At 47.0% G+C, this 17,836-nt stretch overlaps 1 protein-coding gene across 15 annotated transcripts in view; it reads left to right on the plus strand.

Moving 5' to 3' along the window:
• The window catches only part of NCOR2 (nuclear receptor corepressor 2), a 412,043-nt gene that overhangs the window by 137,950 nt on the left and 256,257 nt on the right, over nucleotides 1-17,836 (plus strand). For all 15 annotated transcript variants that reach the window (XM_073313442.1, XM_073313441.1, XM_073313453.1 and 12 more), the window contains exon 3: nucleotides 8,728-8,855. In XM_073313442.1, coding sequence (XP_073169543.1) covers nucleotides 8,728-8,855 — 128 coding nt within the window. The remainder of the gene's footprint in view (nucleotides 1-8,727; nucleotides 8,856-17,836) is intronic.

A 17,836-nucleotide genomic window follows, 5' to 3' on the forward strand; every position in this document is an offset into this window, starting at 1 on the left:
GTGTGTGTTGCAGCTGTAACCGTTTTTGTTGGGTTATCTGAACTGATTGTGTATTTGGGTGCAGTGGAAGGCACTGCTCCAGAAACAAACAGTTTTAAATGGAGAGCTACGTTTTCAGTGCATGTGGTTGGCTGAAGGAAGGTAAAAATGTCATGTATTTTGAGGGGGGCTGACCATGTTGTTTTAACTTCTAGGCCCTTACCCCACTAGTTCCACCAGCAATCAGCATAAAATATGGTGCCATCAGTGACCACCCATTCAAGCCTGTTAGCTTCAGCGGGCTTTCAAATCTAAATTAGAGCAGAATTGGGCCCGGTATTTCCAACCGGATGCAAAATTAGAATCTGACCAAATGCATTTTTTAACAGAAGGCGGGAGGGCGGAGAGCACACTGTAGTCTTGCTAGTTTTATGCTGGGGTCTAAGTTGAGGCTCTTGATGTCCCATGTGGATCCTCTCCTATCTCCAGGGCGTATGCCATGGACACCATACGCTCTCCAAGGTTTTAAGTAGGTGGAATTGGAATTCTTCTTGTTCTTGGCTGCCACCTGTTGTAATCCCTGTTCCCAGTCCCTCTCCCTCCTGGCTAGCAGCCACACACATCCCTGCACCTGAGTCCTGCATGCATCCTATAATTAATGGAGCAAATGAACTGGAAGTACAGTTAGTGTTGTGGGGAATGGACTACCACTAAAATCTGCCGTGGACAGGATCACTGAAAGTTTGGATGTTAGCTGCAGTGAAATAATAAATAGGGCAGTTTCAGTATCCTGGCCAGGGCAACAATCCAAAGCACTGGAGAGAGGGCGTGTGATTCTGCGCAACAGCTGCTGGTTTTGGAGTGACAAATATGTACATTGATACATTTCTGGGCCTGGTTGATCCTTCATGTTGTTTTCCCCGTCCATTTCCATGGAGATGTTACTGCTAGCAGGGAACTGTTTCTTTAGGCCTTTAGCCCACATGGTCCAGTGTGGCACTGAGGGGAAAACCCTGAGCGTGGCTTGAGGAAGATCAAGAGGAACCGTTCCCTCTGCACTTCGCTGCGAAGCTGTGAGTGATCGCAGGGATGTGGCAGCCTGCTTCTGGTTCTGTAATGACTGGCAGGTCTGCTTCTGCTCCGGGAGCTGGGCTGTCCAGTGCTGCTTCCATTGTGCAAATCTGGTGTGGTTGGAGTCTCTCACTAGGTTATTGCAGAGGATTAAGCAGTGTGCAATATTAGCCGTTATTCATGTGTTGAGGTTGCAGTAAGGGTTTGATGGGGTGTGTGAGTGAGTGAGTGGCGAGGGGGAGGACAGTTTTCGTTGTAGAAAAGGGATCTTGAATACTATCCAAGAGCCTTTGCTCTGCATACAACACTCTCTTTGTCCTCAGTGGACCTGTATATTACCTTCAGTCTCCATATAGAAATCCATAGAATCATAGAATATCAGGGTTGGAAGGGACCTCAGGAGGTCATCTAGTCCAACCCCCTGCTCAAAGCAGGAACAATCCCCAATTAAATCATCCCAGCCAGGGCTTTGTCAAGCCTGACCTTAAAAACTTCTAAGGAAGGAGATCCAGTTAAAGTCCCTGGGTTATGGGCTGCCCTTATCCCCTATGAGACAGCCCCACTGCTAGCCTATGCTGCCTGTAGTCCGTGTCATGAACTCCCATTGTTATCCATGATGAGTGTGTCATAAATGGTTAGATAGCCCAATCTCCATGTTGCATGACTATTGCTGTTAGCAGACCAGTTGTTGCCCAAGACCTGCACATGGAATAGGATCGCAGGCAAGGAGCATAACCCTTTCGTTTGAAACATAACTCTTCGGTGGCACACTGAAAATTGCCATGCTCTCTGAGGACCCATGTGCTGTCATAGCAGAAAGAAAGCTCCAGACAGTTTGTTTATACATTTTAACAATTAATGTAGTTTCTTTCTCCCAACAGTTAGGTTTCGGGGGAAATTGATCAAGAGGGTGTTAAGACCTGGGGTTTCCCAAATGGTGGCTGCTGCTACTGTTGATTAGTTTGGAAAGATTATGTCTCCTTCATTTGTGTCTCAAAAGAGTTAATTTCCACCAGCAAAACTGAAAATGTTGCTAATTCCTTCTTCCCACACCACCTTTTTTTCAAGACATCAGTTTGCAAAACTCTGTAGAATTTCCAGAAGCCACAAAGCAATATCCAAGTCATCATGAAAGAAGATCTGGTCAGCCTGCAGGCTGTTGGAAGGAGTGTTTCAAATGATCCACGAATGATTTCAAAGTCAAGACAATCCAGACAAGCCTGCCTGCTTTCTTTTGGAATAACCACTGCACACTGATTTATCTTCCAGCTTATGCAGTATCCTGTTTGGTCCCTTTCCCCCACCTCTCCGCCCTCTGTCTTAGGTGAGCTGAAGTCGTTGTGCACAGTAGTGTCCTGAACATGGTTATAGTAGTTAGAACCATCGGACACGTTTGTTTCCTGGTTTTTTTTTTTCCTCTCATGAATGGGGAGTGTGGTTCAGCCAGCATCTCCATTGAAGTGGTGGCCCAGTGGTTAGGGCACTAGTCTAGATCTTGGGAGACCAGCCTTCAATTCCCTGCTCTGCCCTGGACTTCATGCGTGACTTTAGGCAAGTCATCTAGCCTCCCTGAGCCTGAGGTCCCATCTGCAAAACGGGGTAACAGCGCTGCCCTGCCTCCCAGAGATGTGCGTTCGAGGTTGTGAGGCGCTTAACCCTCATTACTGTAGCATCTACATAGGTAGATACATTTGGGGCAGGTGTTCCAGTTGGAATGCTTTGAGGATAATGACTGCCCCACAGCACCCTGGTTTTAAAGGGGGGTTCTAGATAAGAAGTTTAAGTTGGGGAATGAGGGAGAACATGTTTTGAAATTTGTGGCCTGCTCTTGTTTCTAATTTGAGTGCGTGCCTTTTGGTGCTCTAATTGAATGGCGTTTCAAAAGCAGGCAAAAGACTTGCGCTTTAGAAAGCACCAAATGGGGGCTTTTCGTGTTTTCGTTTGTCATGACAAGTTTTATCAGCAACTTGTGAGCTAATAAGGTGTCAGTGCGGCTATTTGGTGGTCTTACACTGAATGGAACCCCTGGCAAGGAGATGCTACTTTTAGGTTGTACAGTCTGGCTGGGGGGGGGACATTCCTACTAGCATGTTGTGTTCTGGAAAGCTGCATTGACTGCCAGGAATTGTAGAGTGGAGAAGCAGATGAGTGGGATGGAGGGAAAGGGAATGAAATCGCAAGAGGAGAAAACGGGGAATATAACAGCTCCATGGAGAAAGAGCCTACTGCTTTGAGCTATCAGCAAATAGAGGAGAGAGTTGTTTTTGTTTTGTTTTGTTTTTTTTCCCCAAAGGAAGAGAAAAGAGATCCAGAGAGAGAAGGAATGGAGAATGAGCAAAAAGTAGAATTTAAAAAACCAAAACCAACCAAGAAAACGAAGAGACGTATAGCTTCGGGGCCAGGCTGTGTTTGGTCATCTGAGTCCCAATGTTTTATCCTCATTCTCTGGCAGGAGGCAAGGAATTGCAGTACATTTTGGGTTGATAGGTGCAAGTTGTATCGCTTCTCCCATGTGTCTTTGCGCATGGTGCTGCATGCCTCGCTGTTGCATTGGGGCCATCACCTACATTCTGAGTGGAGAGGTCACAAGAGAAGCTCCGGAATGATAAAGATAGTCATTAGAAGATCATCTCTTTGTCATGGTAGCACTTGGAAGGTTTTCTGGTGGGGGTTTCCTCGTGCTGTGTGCCTTTTAAAGATTGCAAAACAAACTGACACGTGCTTGTTAAACCCTAAAGGTATTTGCTTATGAAAGGCGCAATCTTGACACACAATGCAATTTACTGTAGTAACTTTCTGAGCAATTAATCCGCCTACATTCTGACAGGTCTCCAGTGGCTACTTTGATGGTTCGTCAAAGGGCACAGAGAGATTCATGGATTTTAATCCTTTATGCTAATTTTTCAGGTTGTTTTGTGCTGTCAGAACCAACCACTACCATTAGTGAAGTGAAACACGCCAGACACTGTCAGTGAACTTTTGGAAATTGTATTGGCCAACGCTGTGTTTAGTGGTGAAGCTGGAAAGGCAGGTCTCAAAGATCTTAACTCATGGGTAGTAGTACATCTCTGTGAGCTTCCCCTTCACTTCAGGCAGTATAACAAGACTTGTAAGGCTAGTGATAATTGGGAGGAAGGCTGACTTGAGCAGGAGATAGAAGGAGACAATCTGGAAGCGGGAGAGCTTTCTTACAGGGTTAGAGCTGGGGAGATATTGGGCCTGACAAAAATCTCCCCATAGACCATGGGCGCTAAAATGGGAGGTCAGGCACAGATGTCAGGGAATCATGACTACTCTGCCCTTCGCACAGTGCTGTATGGAGGGATGTCCTGGCTAGATTGGTGGTGTGGATCCGGTATGGAAAAGGGAACCAGAGTATAGGAAAGATTGAACACCACTGCATTAGACACCAGGGCTGAAATATGCCTGCCTCTTTGAGGTTTGCAATGCTCTCCTAGCAATCATGTAATTGGCTTGGCAGGGTCTTCCTGGTTGGGCATGACGTAAACCATATATAATTGCTGTTAATGCAAAATTGAGATTGACATTTTTACTGGGCAAATCCACCTCTCGAACTAGGAATCTGGGCATTATTTATTCCTTTTAATAAGTTTCTTCAAAAGGGGACTGTCCTGTTTATGGGCCTGCCTATCCGTCCATTCGCTGTGTATGCTTATATTTTGTATAGCTTCCCTAGTGAAGTGCCAAAAGCAACATCATATGGGACCTTTAAAAATAGGATGAGCCAGTAATTGAGGGAATGTGCCTTTGTGAGAAGCCCTGTAGTGTCTGGGAGATGGACTGGAAGATCTAATGGGATCATTCCGTCTCAAACTTCCTTGGTTTTATGTATCAGATAATGTAGAGTTGGGCCAGCGACATATGTCTAACTGACATTTCTGAGTTCCAAACAGAGCCACGTGCTCCACTGGCTAGTATTGCTAGAGACTAAGCAACTCAGGGGATTTTATCTCTGGAGAGCTGGGCCATATCAGAATTGGGAATGCCGAAGTAAAGTTGGACCTAAAGAGACTCCAGTAGGTGTTTTCTTCACATGAAATCACCTGTCAAGTCATGCCTTGGTTCAGGAGAGGCCCAGGTCTGGAATAGCCGGGGTGTAGTTGAAGCAGGGGACCTAAAGTGCTGGATAAATTCTATGCAAACTTGTCCATGTCGCCTAAAAAGGACTGGACTTGACCAAGATCATCTAGAATAGAAAAAGAAAACCAAGGGTAACGCCACACTATCGCTTAGTGGCGGGAAACCATGAACCCTGGCGCCATGGGCTAATATCCCCGGGTACTATTCCAGGCATAACAAGAAATAGTAGCTAGTAGACGCCACCGTTTCCCCCTTTTGATATTTGTCTCATTTAAGCTTTTGTGAAGGAGATGCTGAACTTGGAAATAATTCTGTTTTTCTTGGCTCCTCTGGAGGGAATGCCTAGAATTCCTTTTTTTTTCCCCCTCCCCCTGGTTTTCCATAGAGTTACCGTACAAACATGTTATTTTACCTCTTGACATCCCAAGATGTTGGGCTTTGACATTTCCTGACATTTCTTCTAATCTGTAGTCCCAGTTGCAATTGAAGCATTGGCTTTCATTGCTGATTTCTTTGTTCTTTCTTACAATTGTGGGGGGAAGTCTTCAACATGAGATCATTGTCCAACTCCTCTTGATTTTTAAAGGCTGCCTAACTGCACCCATTTTGAAAATCGGTGGAACTTATCTAGTCCCATCACTACAGTATCTGGGGCCAGGTCTACGCTAAAAAGTTGGGTTGACCAAGCTACGTTGCATGGGGGGGGTGAAAACTCCACACCCGTGAACGACATAGTTAAGCCGATGTAATCCCCCGGCGTAGACAGCGCTACGTCGACAGAAGAACTCTTCTGTCAACCTGGCTGCCCCCTCTTGGAGAGGTGGATTAACCACAGCGACGGGCGAACCCCTTCTGTCGCTGTAGGGAGCGTTTACACTGAAGCACTACAGTGGCACAGCTGTCCCTCTGCGGCTGTACCGGTTTGAGTGTAGACATAGCCTGAAAGCATCACGGTTTTTAATATGTTTAGAAGGGATGCATGAACATTTTCTTTTGAAATTGGCTTTTGGCAGAAAATTGGGTGTTTGTCTGATTTCCATGGACAATTTTGCTTTTTTGATTCAACAAAAAAAATCCCAACAAAACAAACCCTGGAAATATTTTGGCAGAAACCCCAAATAGTATGATTTGCATGTGCTGCTGCAGTGCATCCTGGGAGTTGTAGTTTGGTTTCCTCCTGTTCCGGTTCTCTTTTGTGGGCTGGGCTCCCTGGCTGGACTTCATTCTACCATGGCTGGGGACTCTCATGGTGCATTGCCTTCCTTTGCCATTTTTGCCAAAAAATTTAAGTGTTCTGTGGGGAGAGAGAACCTGCTTTTTGGCCAGCTCTTTCATTTAGCCTCAGAACCCTGCTGTGAGGAACAGCCATATTTGTTATTGCCATTATACAGATGGGGCGGGGCCACTGAGGCACAGAGAGACTAAGTGATGTGCCCAAGGTGTCACAGCGAGTCTTTTGAGCTGGGAAGGGAACCTAGGTCTTCTGAATCCTGGGCTAGTGCTGTAACCACTGGATCATTCTTTCTCCCCTCTGAAACACGTATCTGCAGGGTTTACCAAAACCATACAGTGAGTGGCTTGGGAATCAAACCAGGGTAGAAACTTCTCAGTTTTTTTTCAGGTGAAAAATACTTAAAATATGGTCTGAAGTCCTAGTAGTTTCCTTCCTTCTGGCATAACGATGTTCCAGTATTACCATGGTTTTCATGAAAGTGGTGGGACATTACGAAGCATTGATCAGATAATTAGATTATTAATCTTTGCTCCCCCCCACCCCTCCCGGTGGTCAGGCATCTATCTGCAGATAAATAGCAGTTGAAATATAGCAGCTGAAATATTTCATTGTTTGAATAAGAGCCTTTGTGGCACAGAGCAGGAGGGCTCCTTAGTTAATTAAATCAGGGACATACAGTACTGTACTCTCCAAGGGCCAAGGAACAAAAGGGATGTGTACACAATAAGTAACAAACTGTCCTTTCTACCTCTTTTTGCTCAGTTCTTGGGAGCCACGTTTAAAGGGTCATGGTCAAGATGATGATGTATTTTCTCTTTACTGTTACCAACACCGTAGGTTACTAAAGTTGAAAGCATTTTAGAAATTTAATTTTCTTTTAAACTTTTCTACTCCTTGGATTTGACTTCAGCGGACCCACTTACATGCTTAAAGTTAAGCACGTGTTTGGCTGGATTGGGGACAGTGCTCATCATGTTGTAGGATTGAGCCCTTTGTCTGCCTGTTGCTGTTTCACACCGGTATACCTGCATCCACACTACACAGGGTTGTGCCGCTTTAACTATAGAGGTGTAACGAAAATGGTAAAACTTTCTAGCGTAGACAGGGCCTCAGGCTGGACAATGAAATGAGCTTGATTAGTTTTAGTTTCTCATAATGTGAAACTCTTTAGGGAAGGGACTGTATTTTTGTTCTGTGTTTGTACAGCGCCTAGCGCAATGGGTCCGTGACTGAGACTCTTTGATGCCATGATAATACTACTACTAATAATAATGTGCCTTTTTGGAAGGTCTGCTTTAACCAAACACAAGTTATTGGGTTCAAAGCAGGGGCAACTGGGTGAAATGACCTGTGAGAGACAGGACGTCCGACTAGAGGATCTAATGGTTCCTTAAACTCTGTGGGTCTGTTGTGCTGAAGGTTGATAACTCTCTGCAGAACTGGATTGAAATTAAGTAATCTTACATTACAAACATTTTTCATCACACCAGGTTTTCATGTATAAAGCCCCTTTGCTGCTTCCCAAACCCCCCACTTGAGAATTTTGGCCTAACCACGTGACTGTGTTGCTGTACTGTGGGAGGATGGCTGTTTAACACTTCTGCTGCTGGCCCTGCAGAGGCAGGCCAGCATCCTTTCGCAGACGATCAGATGTTCCCTTGAATAGCATCAGAAAGATGTAAGATGCCTAGTAAATGGGCTGCACTTGAAGAGGCCTTTCCAAGTCCCTTCCACCAGAAGCCGCGGTGAAGTGATTGATGGGAATGTGGACTGAGTGAATGAGGCTACGACTGTAGGTCCAGAGCAAAGACCTGCCTCAGCACAGTGACAGTCCACTTCTAGCCATATTTCTTTTGTGTGTGGCGGGAAGGAGAGAGGGAATGGAATAGCTCAGGGGAAATGGTGAAAGATGACCGCGCCTTTCAGCTCTAGGTCACTGGACCAAACCCAGCCCAGATCACTTGTGCCCACAGTGAAATGAGTTTGTGGTCTGAGTCCGTTGACTAGAGTGGACGTGTGACTATGTTACAAGCTGCCACCCTCACCGTTGTGGTGCCCTTTTGAGCAGTCCAAGCAGAGGGGCCCACGGCTGACTGAATAGGCCACATGAACCTCAGCACATGTTGGGTTGAGATGGTCTATTGGTAAAGCAGCTCAGGGAACCTCGCACTGCTTCCCCTTACATGGTGGATAGAGAGCTCAGAGCTCCCCAGGGAATTCAATCTGGCACCTGGTGTTCTTAAAGGAATATCACCCATAATTTGCAGAGATGTAAATGCAAGTGATCACGGTCCTCTGAATATTTGATATCCGCAGAACAACTCTTTCTATGTTTGTTGCAGGATGTGGGTCTCTTAGAGTATCAGCATCATCCCAGGGATTACACTTCCCACCTACCACCTGGATCTATTTTGCAGCCACAGAGGAGGAGGCCTTCCTTGCTGTCTGAATTCCAGCCAGGGAATGAAAGGTAAGGAGGTGGGCATTCTACCCACAGAGTCTCCTTCTGGGTGTCTGTGTGTGTCTGTGTTCCTCATTCCTTCATGTTCGCACAGCGCTTGGAAGGTGACGAGTGCTCTGTAAGACCTAAGCGCTATTATTATGAGCTCCATGTGTTTTAATGGGGTTTATTGTACTTGATGATGCAAAAGCTCTTCTGATTTCTCCAGTATAATCCAATCCCCATAATGATCCCTACATGCCAAATGTTCGCAAGAAAGGGCCTTGTGCGTCTGGGGCTGTCCTTCCCATTTCCAGTGGATGGCACTGCTAAGTGGGAGGGCACTGGGCCTGCGGGTATGTGCTTTTTTTGGTTCTCCATGGGTGCTAAAGCCAGAGGAAACATCTGACAGCCTGAGCTAGAGAACACTAGAATAACAGGCTGTGTGCTCTCTATCTCTATTCCCTGGGCCAGACTCTGAGCTCAGTTGCACTAGTGCAAATGTGTAATTACTGATTTATGACTTGTCCCTTTTTCTTAACCCCTTTACTGTCTGCTGTGTAACTTTAAACAAGAACGCTTCCATGAAGCTGTACATTGGCTCGATTAGCTCTGTGGGCTTCTCTGAGTGGGAAGTGAATGCAGTGTTTTTGGTTTTGGTTTTAACTCTAAAAGGCAAAAGGGAGGAGTTAGAGGAACCAGAATGGTCGGTTTCCATTGTTCACCTCCACTTCTTCTTTTGTTGCTCTCCTCCTGTTTTTTTTCTTTTAATTTCTCCTTTTACACTTGCATCTTCCACTCATTTCATTCTTGCCAGGTCCCACTGCCTTCCCGTCATACTCACCGATAACCCCAGGGAGAGCGTGCAGGGTGTTTTTATGTGCGGCTCAGCCAAACACAGTGTGGCTAACAGTTTTGTAGATGCACTAACCACAGGAGCTAACCAGTTAAAAAGGCCAGCACTCTTGCTCTCGGTTTCACTGCAAAACACCACGCTCTCCATGTTACAGTTTCTCTTCTGCATTTGACACCGAGTGGTCTTGGAAAAAAATAGCCTGGAAGTGAAATACATACTGTAGAACAGTAGACTTATGCAAGTCCGTGTAAAAAGAAAAGGAGTACTTGTGGCACCTTAGAGACTAACCAATTTATTTGAGCATGAGCTTTCGTGAGCTACAGCTCACTTCATCAGATGCATGCCGTGGAAACTGCAGCAGACTTTATATATACACAGAGAATATGAAAAAATACCTCCTCCCACCCCATTGTCCAGCTGGTAATAGCTTATCTAAAGTGATAATCAGGTGGGCCATTTCCAGCACAAATCCAGGTTTTCTCACCCTCCACCCCCCCACACAAATTCACTCTCCTGCTGGTGATAGCCCATCCAAAGTGACAACTCTTTACACAATGTGCATGATAATAAAGTTGGGCCATTTCCTGCACAAATCCAGGTTCTCTCACCCCCCTCCCAAAGACCACACAAACAAACTCACTATCCTGCTGGTAATAGCTCATCCAAAGTGACCATTCTCCCTACAATGTGCATAATTAAGGTGGGCCATTTCCAGCACAAATCCAGGTTTTCTCACATCCCCCCCCCCCCCACCCCCATACACACACAAACTCACTCTCCTGCTGGTAATAGCTCATCAAGTCAGTGTTTGACTCTTGCTACTGGGTATGGCTAAGAGCAGTCCTGAATCACTGAGCCCTCAGTTTTGGCTGGATGAAAAATACATTTCTCCTTTTTCCAAAATCATAATAGTTAGAGAGAGGGAAAGATATATTAGGTCATCAGGTTCGTTCCACGATAAGTGCATGCACCTTATGATGGATTGCTCCAGATTTTGGCCAGAAATGCCAAAATACCCTCTTTTTCCCAACACCGTGGGTTCTTACCGATGCAGTCGCGTCAAACAAGCGAGAATCTGGCCAAAAAAAAAAAAAAATACAGATTTTGAAATTGCTCTTTGCACCTGGTAGCATGGTGAAGTATGTCCTGGCGAGGTGGATTGAGTGCAGGCCTCAGGCACTTGTGCAAAGAGGTAGTGTCAGTGTTGATGACGACTAATCCACCTCTCTGCCTGACGCGTTCTTTTGACCTGCTCCGATTTCTCAGTGGTAACTCCTCCATAGTGCAGCACCTGAGAACAAAGTTGGAAGTGGGCCAAATCAGAACCGTTTATCTGAATCCTCCTACGTAAATGGGACCTTGACAGAAACAGCCCCTGACTTCAGTTTTTACAATTATGAGTGTGCTGGTGAGATTTGGCAAAATCTGGAACGGGACCTACCCTTTTTTGGGCATTTGCCCAGTAAGAATTTGTTTCAAGGTACTGAATGTATTCTTTTCACATTCATTTCTTGTTTCCCTGTATAACAAAATACCAGATGGAATACAAAAGCAGCCTGCTTATATTACTGACTGATTTTTTTCACATGAGCAGTTCTTAGAACACCAAATGCAAAAGGGTCTCAGAAACATCTGCCTCGTATATGCTGTGTGATTTATACAGTAGAGCCTATCCTGCGTAGTGTGGTCGTGGACTCATAGACTTTAAGGTCAGAAGGGACTATCATGATCATCTAGTCTGACCTCCTGCGTTCTGGCTGAGTTACTGAAGTCCTCAAATCGTAATTTAAAGACTTCAAGTTACAGAGAATTGACACTAGTTTAAACCTGCAAGTGACTCGGGCCCCATCCTGCAGAAGAAGGTGAACCCCCCCCCCCCCGGGGTCTTTGCCAGTCTGACCAAGAATAGTATGTGTTTAACCCTTCAAGCACTGATTAAAGAAAAGATGAAGGACAGCCTGGGTCCTCTGCTCAGTGGAGAAGGTGAGCTGGTAACAGAGGATGATAGGAAGGCGGAGCTGCTCAGCGCCTACTTTGCTTCGGTCTTCTCACAAAAAATAAAGTGACTGGATGACAGCGAAGTTACTGTAGACAAGGGGAAAGGGCTGCAGATTGGGATAAGCAAAGAACATGTCGGGGATCTTCTGACCAATTTGAATGAATTCAGATCAGCTGTGTTCACCCCAGGGTACTGAAGGAATTAGCTGAAAACATCTCGGAGCCACTGACAATGATGTTTGCAAACTCATGGATAACAGGAGAGGGCCTGAAAGACTGGAGTAGGGCTAACGTGGTGCCCATCTTTAAAAAGGAGGAGCCGGGGAACTACAGACCAGTCAGCCTGTCCTAGATACCTGGGAAGCTACTAGAGCAATGTCTAAAACATTCAATTTGTGACTACCTGGAGGATGGAGGGGTGATCACAAGAAGCCAGCATGGATTTACCAAGAACAAATCATGCCAAACCAGCTTGATCTCCTTTGACAAGGTAACTGGTTTGGTGGTTAGGGGGAATGCGGTGGACATAATATACCTGGACTTTAACAAGGCTTTTGACACAGTTCCACATGACATTCTGATAAGTAGCTGGAGAAATGCAGGCTCAGTGGAACTGCCATTAAGTGGATACATAACTGGTTAGACAACCACAAACAAAGAATAACTATTAATGGAATGTCAGATTGGAGGGAGGTCTCAAGTGGGGTTCCACGGGGATCTGTTCTGGGTTCGGTGTTGTTTAATATCTTTATTAATAACCTGGATGTAGGAAGAGAGAGCATCCTGATCAAATTTGCAGATGACACAAAGCGAGGGAGGTTGCCTGCACTTTGGAGAATAGAGTAAGATTCAGATGGATCTTGATAAATTGGAGAACTAGACTATAGACAACAAAATGAAATTCAACAAAGACAAATGTAAGGTGCTACACTTAGAGAAGAAAAACCAAATGCACAAATACAGAATGGAGGATAACTGGCTTGGCAGCAGCACGGCTGAAAATGATCTGGGAGTTGTGGTGGATCAGAACCTCAACATGAGTCAGCAACGTGATGCTGTTGCAAAAAAAAACAAACGCAGTTTTGGGTTGCATTAACAGAGGCATAGCATGCGAATCACGGGAGGTGGTTGTATCGCTTGGGACTGGTTAGGGCTCAGCTAGAGTACTGTGTCCAGTTTGGTCACCAATGTGTAGAAAGGTTGGGGAGAAACTTGAAAGGCTCCAGAGGCAAGCAACAAAGATGATCAAAGGGATGGAATGCAAGCCATACTAGGAAAGGTGAAGGAACTGGGTATGTTTGGTTTGGAAAAGAGGAGATTGAGGGGGGACATGATTGCAATCTTCAAATACTTGAAAGACTGCTGTAAAGATGGAGGAAAAATTATTCTTGCTTGCCGCAGAGAGCAGGACAAGAGGCAGTGGGTTCAAACTACAGCACAGCAGATTTAGATTAAATTTCAGGAAAAACTTCCTAAGACCCATAGGACAATGGAACATAGGACTGCCTAGGGAAGTTGTGGAATCTCCTTTGCTGGAGATTTTTAAAAAGGGACTGGATAGCCATCTGTCTTGGATGGTTTAGACACAACAAATGCTGCATCTTGGCCAGGAGAGGGGGGGTTAGACTAGATGACCCTTGCGGTCCCTTCTTACCCTACGATTATTTTCAGACTGTCAGCCACATGAATGCTTTGGAGTTGTACAGCATGTAATGTCAGTTCTGGATGCATCTAGACAGGCATTCCATAAACAAAACCATATTTGAAAACTGGTCCCCTCTCTCTTTCTACCTGTTCCCCATAGTGCCCAAGGAGTTAACCTTATGAAAAGGTTGCATTTGCTAAGATGAAGCTGCAAATAAAAGAGCCCTGAACTTAGGGAGGGTTGTGTTTTGGTGGCTCCTACAGTGGGAGAGGGTAAAAGGACAGGACGGGCCAGGTCCTGCGAGATTTCTAGCTCCCACAGGGCTTCTGGCGTAGGCTTGATTTGGAGCCATGATAATAAGCATGTGCTCAGAGCCACTTCCTGTTTGCTGATTTCCAGCAGTCAACTCATCCTCCCTCCCTATCTAGGTTGCTGTGGGCTGTGCTCGTCACCGCTTTGGGGGTGGGAAGGAATTTCCCCCCATAACAGTAGAGTGGGTCTTGCCTTTTGCGCCTTCCTCGCAGCGAAACCTAGGGGTTGGGTTTTGGGCAGCCGGAGGGCTGGGATTCTCCCCCTCCTGGGGGGCACAGTGTGGACCTATGTTAGGTCGGCAGGTGCCCAGTGTGGGGACTTGCTGATTTAGGCTGCAGATCCAAAAAAGGATAATATAGTGGGTATCCCAAGGGCATCTCCTTATGAGATAGGGGCATCATGTCTAAGTCCTTAGGGGCAAATGCAAACCAGGACTGGGGCACTACCTGGGGGGGACTGCCCTGCCAATGCATTTGATGATGTTGCTGGCTGGGGGTTGAGGTCCCCTCTTGCCTCAACACCCAAAAGGGAAGGGATGCTGGCAAGTGAGTGGAGGTCCCCAGAGACCCTCCCTGTGTGATGTTTGGGAGCCCTCGAGAATTGGCAAAAGATCTGTGGGGTGTGAGTGACAGCTCTGGGCTGTCCCCTGATTGGCAGCTTTGGATGTGATTTGTCTAAGAAAGCTGTGGCCTGGTTCAAACCGATGTCACGTGTCCTTGCCGCCTTCCACGCCGTGAGTGCACCAATGCTATTAAGCTCAGGAGGGACTTGAGCCCAGAGCTTGTGGACGTGGGGCCAGATTGTCAAAGGTATGTAGCATGCCTAGTGACCTCTCCCCCCGCCCCCGAAAAAAAAGCCCCTGGGTGCCTAATTGCCATTGAAATCTATCAAACAATTGATTTCAGTGGGAGTTGGGTTTCTAGGCCCTTGTGAATATCCCACTAGGTACCAATCTGCATTGTTAGGTGCTTAAATACATTCAAAAATCAGGCCCATGAGACCAGGCTCCCCTCTCTTGTTGGTGTGACGTTCTTCTCTAAAACAGTATCCCAGTGAAACCGCTGTAGACCTAACCCTTTGGGCGCCTTGCTGCTGGATCCCGAGTTGTTTGGCGTGCTCATCTGGAGTGTCCTCTCCACTTGCCCGCCTGGAAGACTGCCTGGCTCCTGGAATCTGGTTGGAATGTTTATTAAAACAACTTTTTAGCTCGAGGCAGCTGCACATAATACAATAAATACATACACATTTTAAATAGAGACAACTCCCCAAAAGAGACACAGTTTAAAAGCACACACGAAAAACAAAAGATTAACCCTTCCCTGAAATCAATGGCACCTTTGAAATCGCCACCTCTAAAAAGATACAGTAGGACCTCAGAGTTACGAACTGACCAGTTGACCCCACACCTCATTTGGAGCAGAAGTACACTGCCTGATTGTGTACTTCTGGTTCCAAATGAGGTGTGGGGTCAACTGGTCCGTTCGTAACTCTGGGGTCCTACTGTATCGTTTCAGTTGTAAACTTGAAAGAACCACCCTAATGTTTTGTTCAGAGTTACGAACAACCTCCATTCCCACGGTGTTCGTAACTCTGAGGTTCTATTGTATATGAAAATAAGATTAAAATAATCTTTGGAGTCATTTTGATTCGAAAGAGCCTCTCTTTTACATTCTTTAATTACTAGGCGAGGTACCATAGTAAAAGGCAGAGAAATGTCTCTATCGTCTTGCCCTCTGGCTGGAGCAAGGCAGGATGGTAGCCTGTATCTGACACCATGAATAGTTCTGGTTTCCCGGGCACAGAAGCAAACCCCAGTGCTGCAGGGAGAGGAGCCGCTCAGGAATCCGGGCAGCTGAGTCCCCTGTGGCAGGTTCAAGCCAGGCGCATTTGAAAGCACTTTGGCTTTGTTCCGGTGTTCCGATTGATTGGCTGCAAGTGGAGGCAGCTGGCTCTCGGCACGCAGGGCTTTGAGGGCTGACAAACACAAATCATGTCTGTGAATCGGGGGCGGGAGGATGGGAAGCACAAAAGTGTGCTCTGTCTGAAAGGAAGAGTCTTATCCCGCCTTCCGTGGTGTAATACTCTGCCTGGCACACAGCAGCGGGAGGTGTGAGGTACTTGTTTATGGATTTCTAGGCTGTTGCGCGCTCCTCCCCCTTGGAATATACAGAAAGGAAACAGCCTGTCTGGTTCTGGCTGCTGCGTCTGACGCGCTGTCAGAATCACTTTTTCCCCCCCATGCCCTTAAATAAGTGCGAGCGAGTCTGGTACAAGTGGAAGGTGCCAGACTGACGGCCCTGGAGACTGAGGGCCTGTGTTTATTCGCAGAACAGATGCAGCCTAGGCGGACTGCCCTGCACTGCCTGGCCAGCGTGCTGAGCACCTGACCTGGAGCACCTCCAGTTTCGCACCCTTCCAACGCTGGCCGCTCTGGGACCGCCGGTTGGGGCAGTTGGATTGGTGCTGTTGATGCCGCTCCGCTGGAAAAGGGTTGATGCAACTTACTTTACATAGAGGGAACGTGGTGTCTGGGATTTAGGAGACCAAGGTGCTGGTCACCCTGGCCTGACGTTGTTACCTTGGCCAAGTCCCCCTCGCCTCTCCATGCTTTGTACACTGGTGACACCACTGACCTACTCCACAGGAGTGTTGTAATGCTTGTAAAACCCACTGAGATCCCTTGGACGTGTGGAGCATCTTCCGCCTGGGATTGTTCTTGAAAAGGTTATGATTGGGGCCAAGGCAGTGTCTCTCTCTAACCTGTCAATTAGTCTAGCTTCGCTACTGAGGCGTGGCTTTAGGAGCTCCATGGAATGGGAATAGGCTACTGAGCATTTCCTTGGGAGGATACCAGTTTGAAGCCAGCCCATGTTTACAGTGACAGAAAGCTGCGGCTGTTTCGGTGTCCTGGGGTGTGTGGGGAATGGGTTTGGGGTCAGTCCTTTCCCAGAGGACAGCGCAGTTGGGTGCCTGGATTTGTCAGTCGAAGCAGAGGGATCAGGGGTTGAGTGGGCTGTAGAGAGGGAATTCCCCTCTTGCTGCTGGAGGTGGTCATGGCAGGTCAGGGCTTTGGCCTGTTGGCAGGGCAGGGTTGGGGAGGTTTGCCCAGGGTGTAAGGCTGCTTCTGAAAGACACCAAAGATGGGAGGTTTGAAGTCATCGCGCAGAGCAGGGCGAGAGCAGCAGCCCAAGTTTCTCCGTGCTGCCTGACCCCTGTTCTAGTGTGCAGTTGTAGGGGAGCCATAGCTTCTCGCCTGGGGTGGCCAGCTGGTGCCAGTTGCGATGGTGGTGGTGGGCTGTTTGTGAGGTGGACACTGGGCACCCTGTTGAGAGAGGTTAGTTTGATACCGGTTGTGATGAAGAAGGGCTTGCAGGTATGGGTACTCATAAAGGGCGGGCAATAGACTGGGTGGTGGGACTGGAGCTGACTTTCACATGAACCTTTTGGAAGGGTTCCTGCGGACAAGTAGTGGTCAGCACTGCTCGGCCCCAGAGCATCTCTCCAAGGAGGCATCGTGCACTCTTTGGATCTCCACATAATTGGGGTGGCGCTCGCAGGATTTCCCCTGCTGCATTAACAGAGGCTGGGCGAAAAGCTTTCTACAACACTTAATACATCCTGGAGCTGTCACCTTTCTGGCACTGCTCCCGCTGGCTGCCATTGTGGGGGGGGGGGGCACATTGTGCCATCCTTTTGACCTTCCCTGCTTCCCATATGTGGCAGCCTGGATCTGCAGAGGTTGCTGCTTGGAGTAGCTGCTGACACTTCCCTTTGCACAAGCAGGGTAATACCCATAGAGAAGGGAACTTCTAGATCAAAACCAAGAGAAGGAACTATCCATGCACTTTGTGGATGGCTAAGAACTGGCAGCTCTCTTGTGATCCTGGCTTGAAGGAAGGAAGCCTTGAACCCTGTTGATGGCATTGCTTTGGGGAAGTCACCTCTGCATTTCATCTCCTTGATATGCTGCTTTCCCTGACAGTTTATTGATTGCAGGCTTTTTCTTGGAAGGAGCTGTAAGACTTCCCCTTAGCTTGTTCAGTTGACTGTGCCAGCTGGAACACAGGAGCTAAGAAAAGTATTTCAGGATTTACTGTTGGTACAAGTCGTACCGTGAATACTTGCAAAGGAATGTCCTGGCAAGATTACAGGGCTCAGCTTATTTATTTTATTTTTTTTTCCAAATTTTTAATCTGCAGG

This window comes from Lepidochelys kempii, chromosome 15, assembly GCF_965140265.1.
Source record: "Lepidochelys kempii isolate rLepKem1 chromosome 15, rLepKem1.hap2, whole genome shotgun sequence".
Lineage (NCBI taxonomy): Eukaryota > Metazoa > Chordata > Testudines > Cheloniidae > Lepidochelys > Lepidochelys kempii.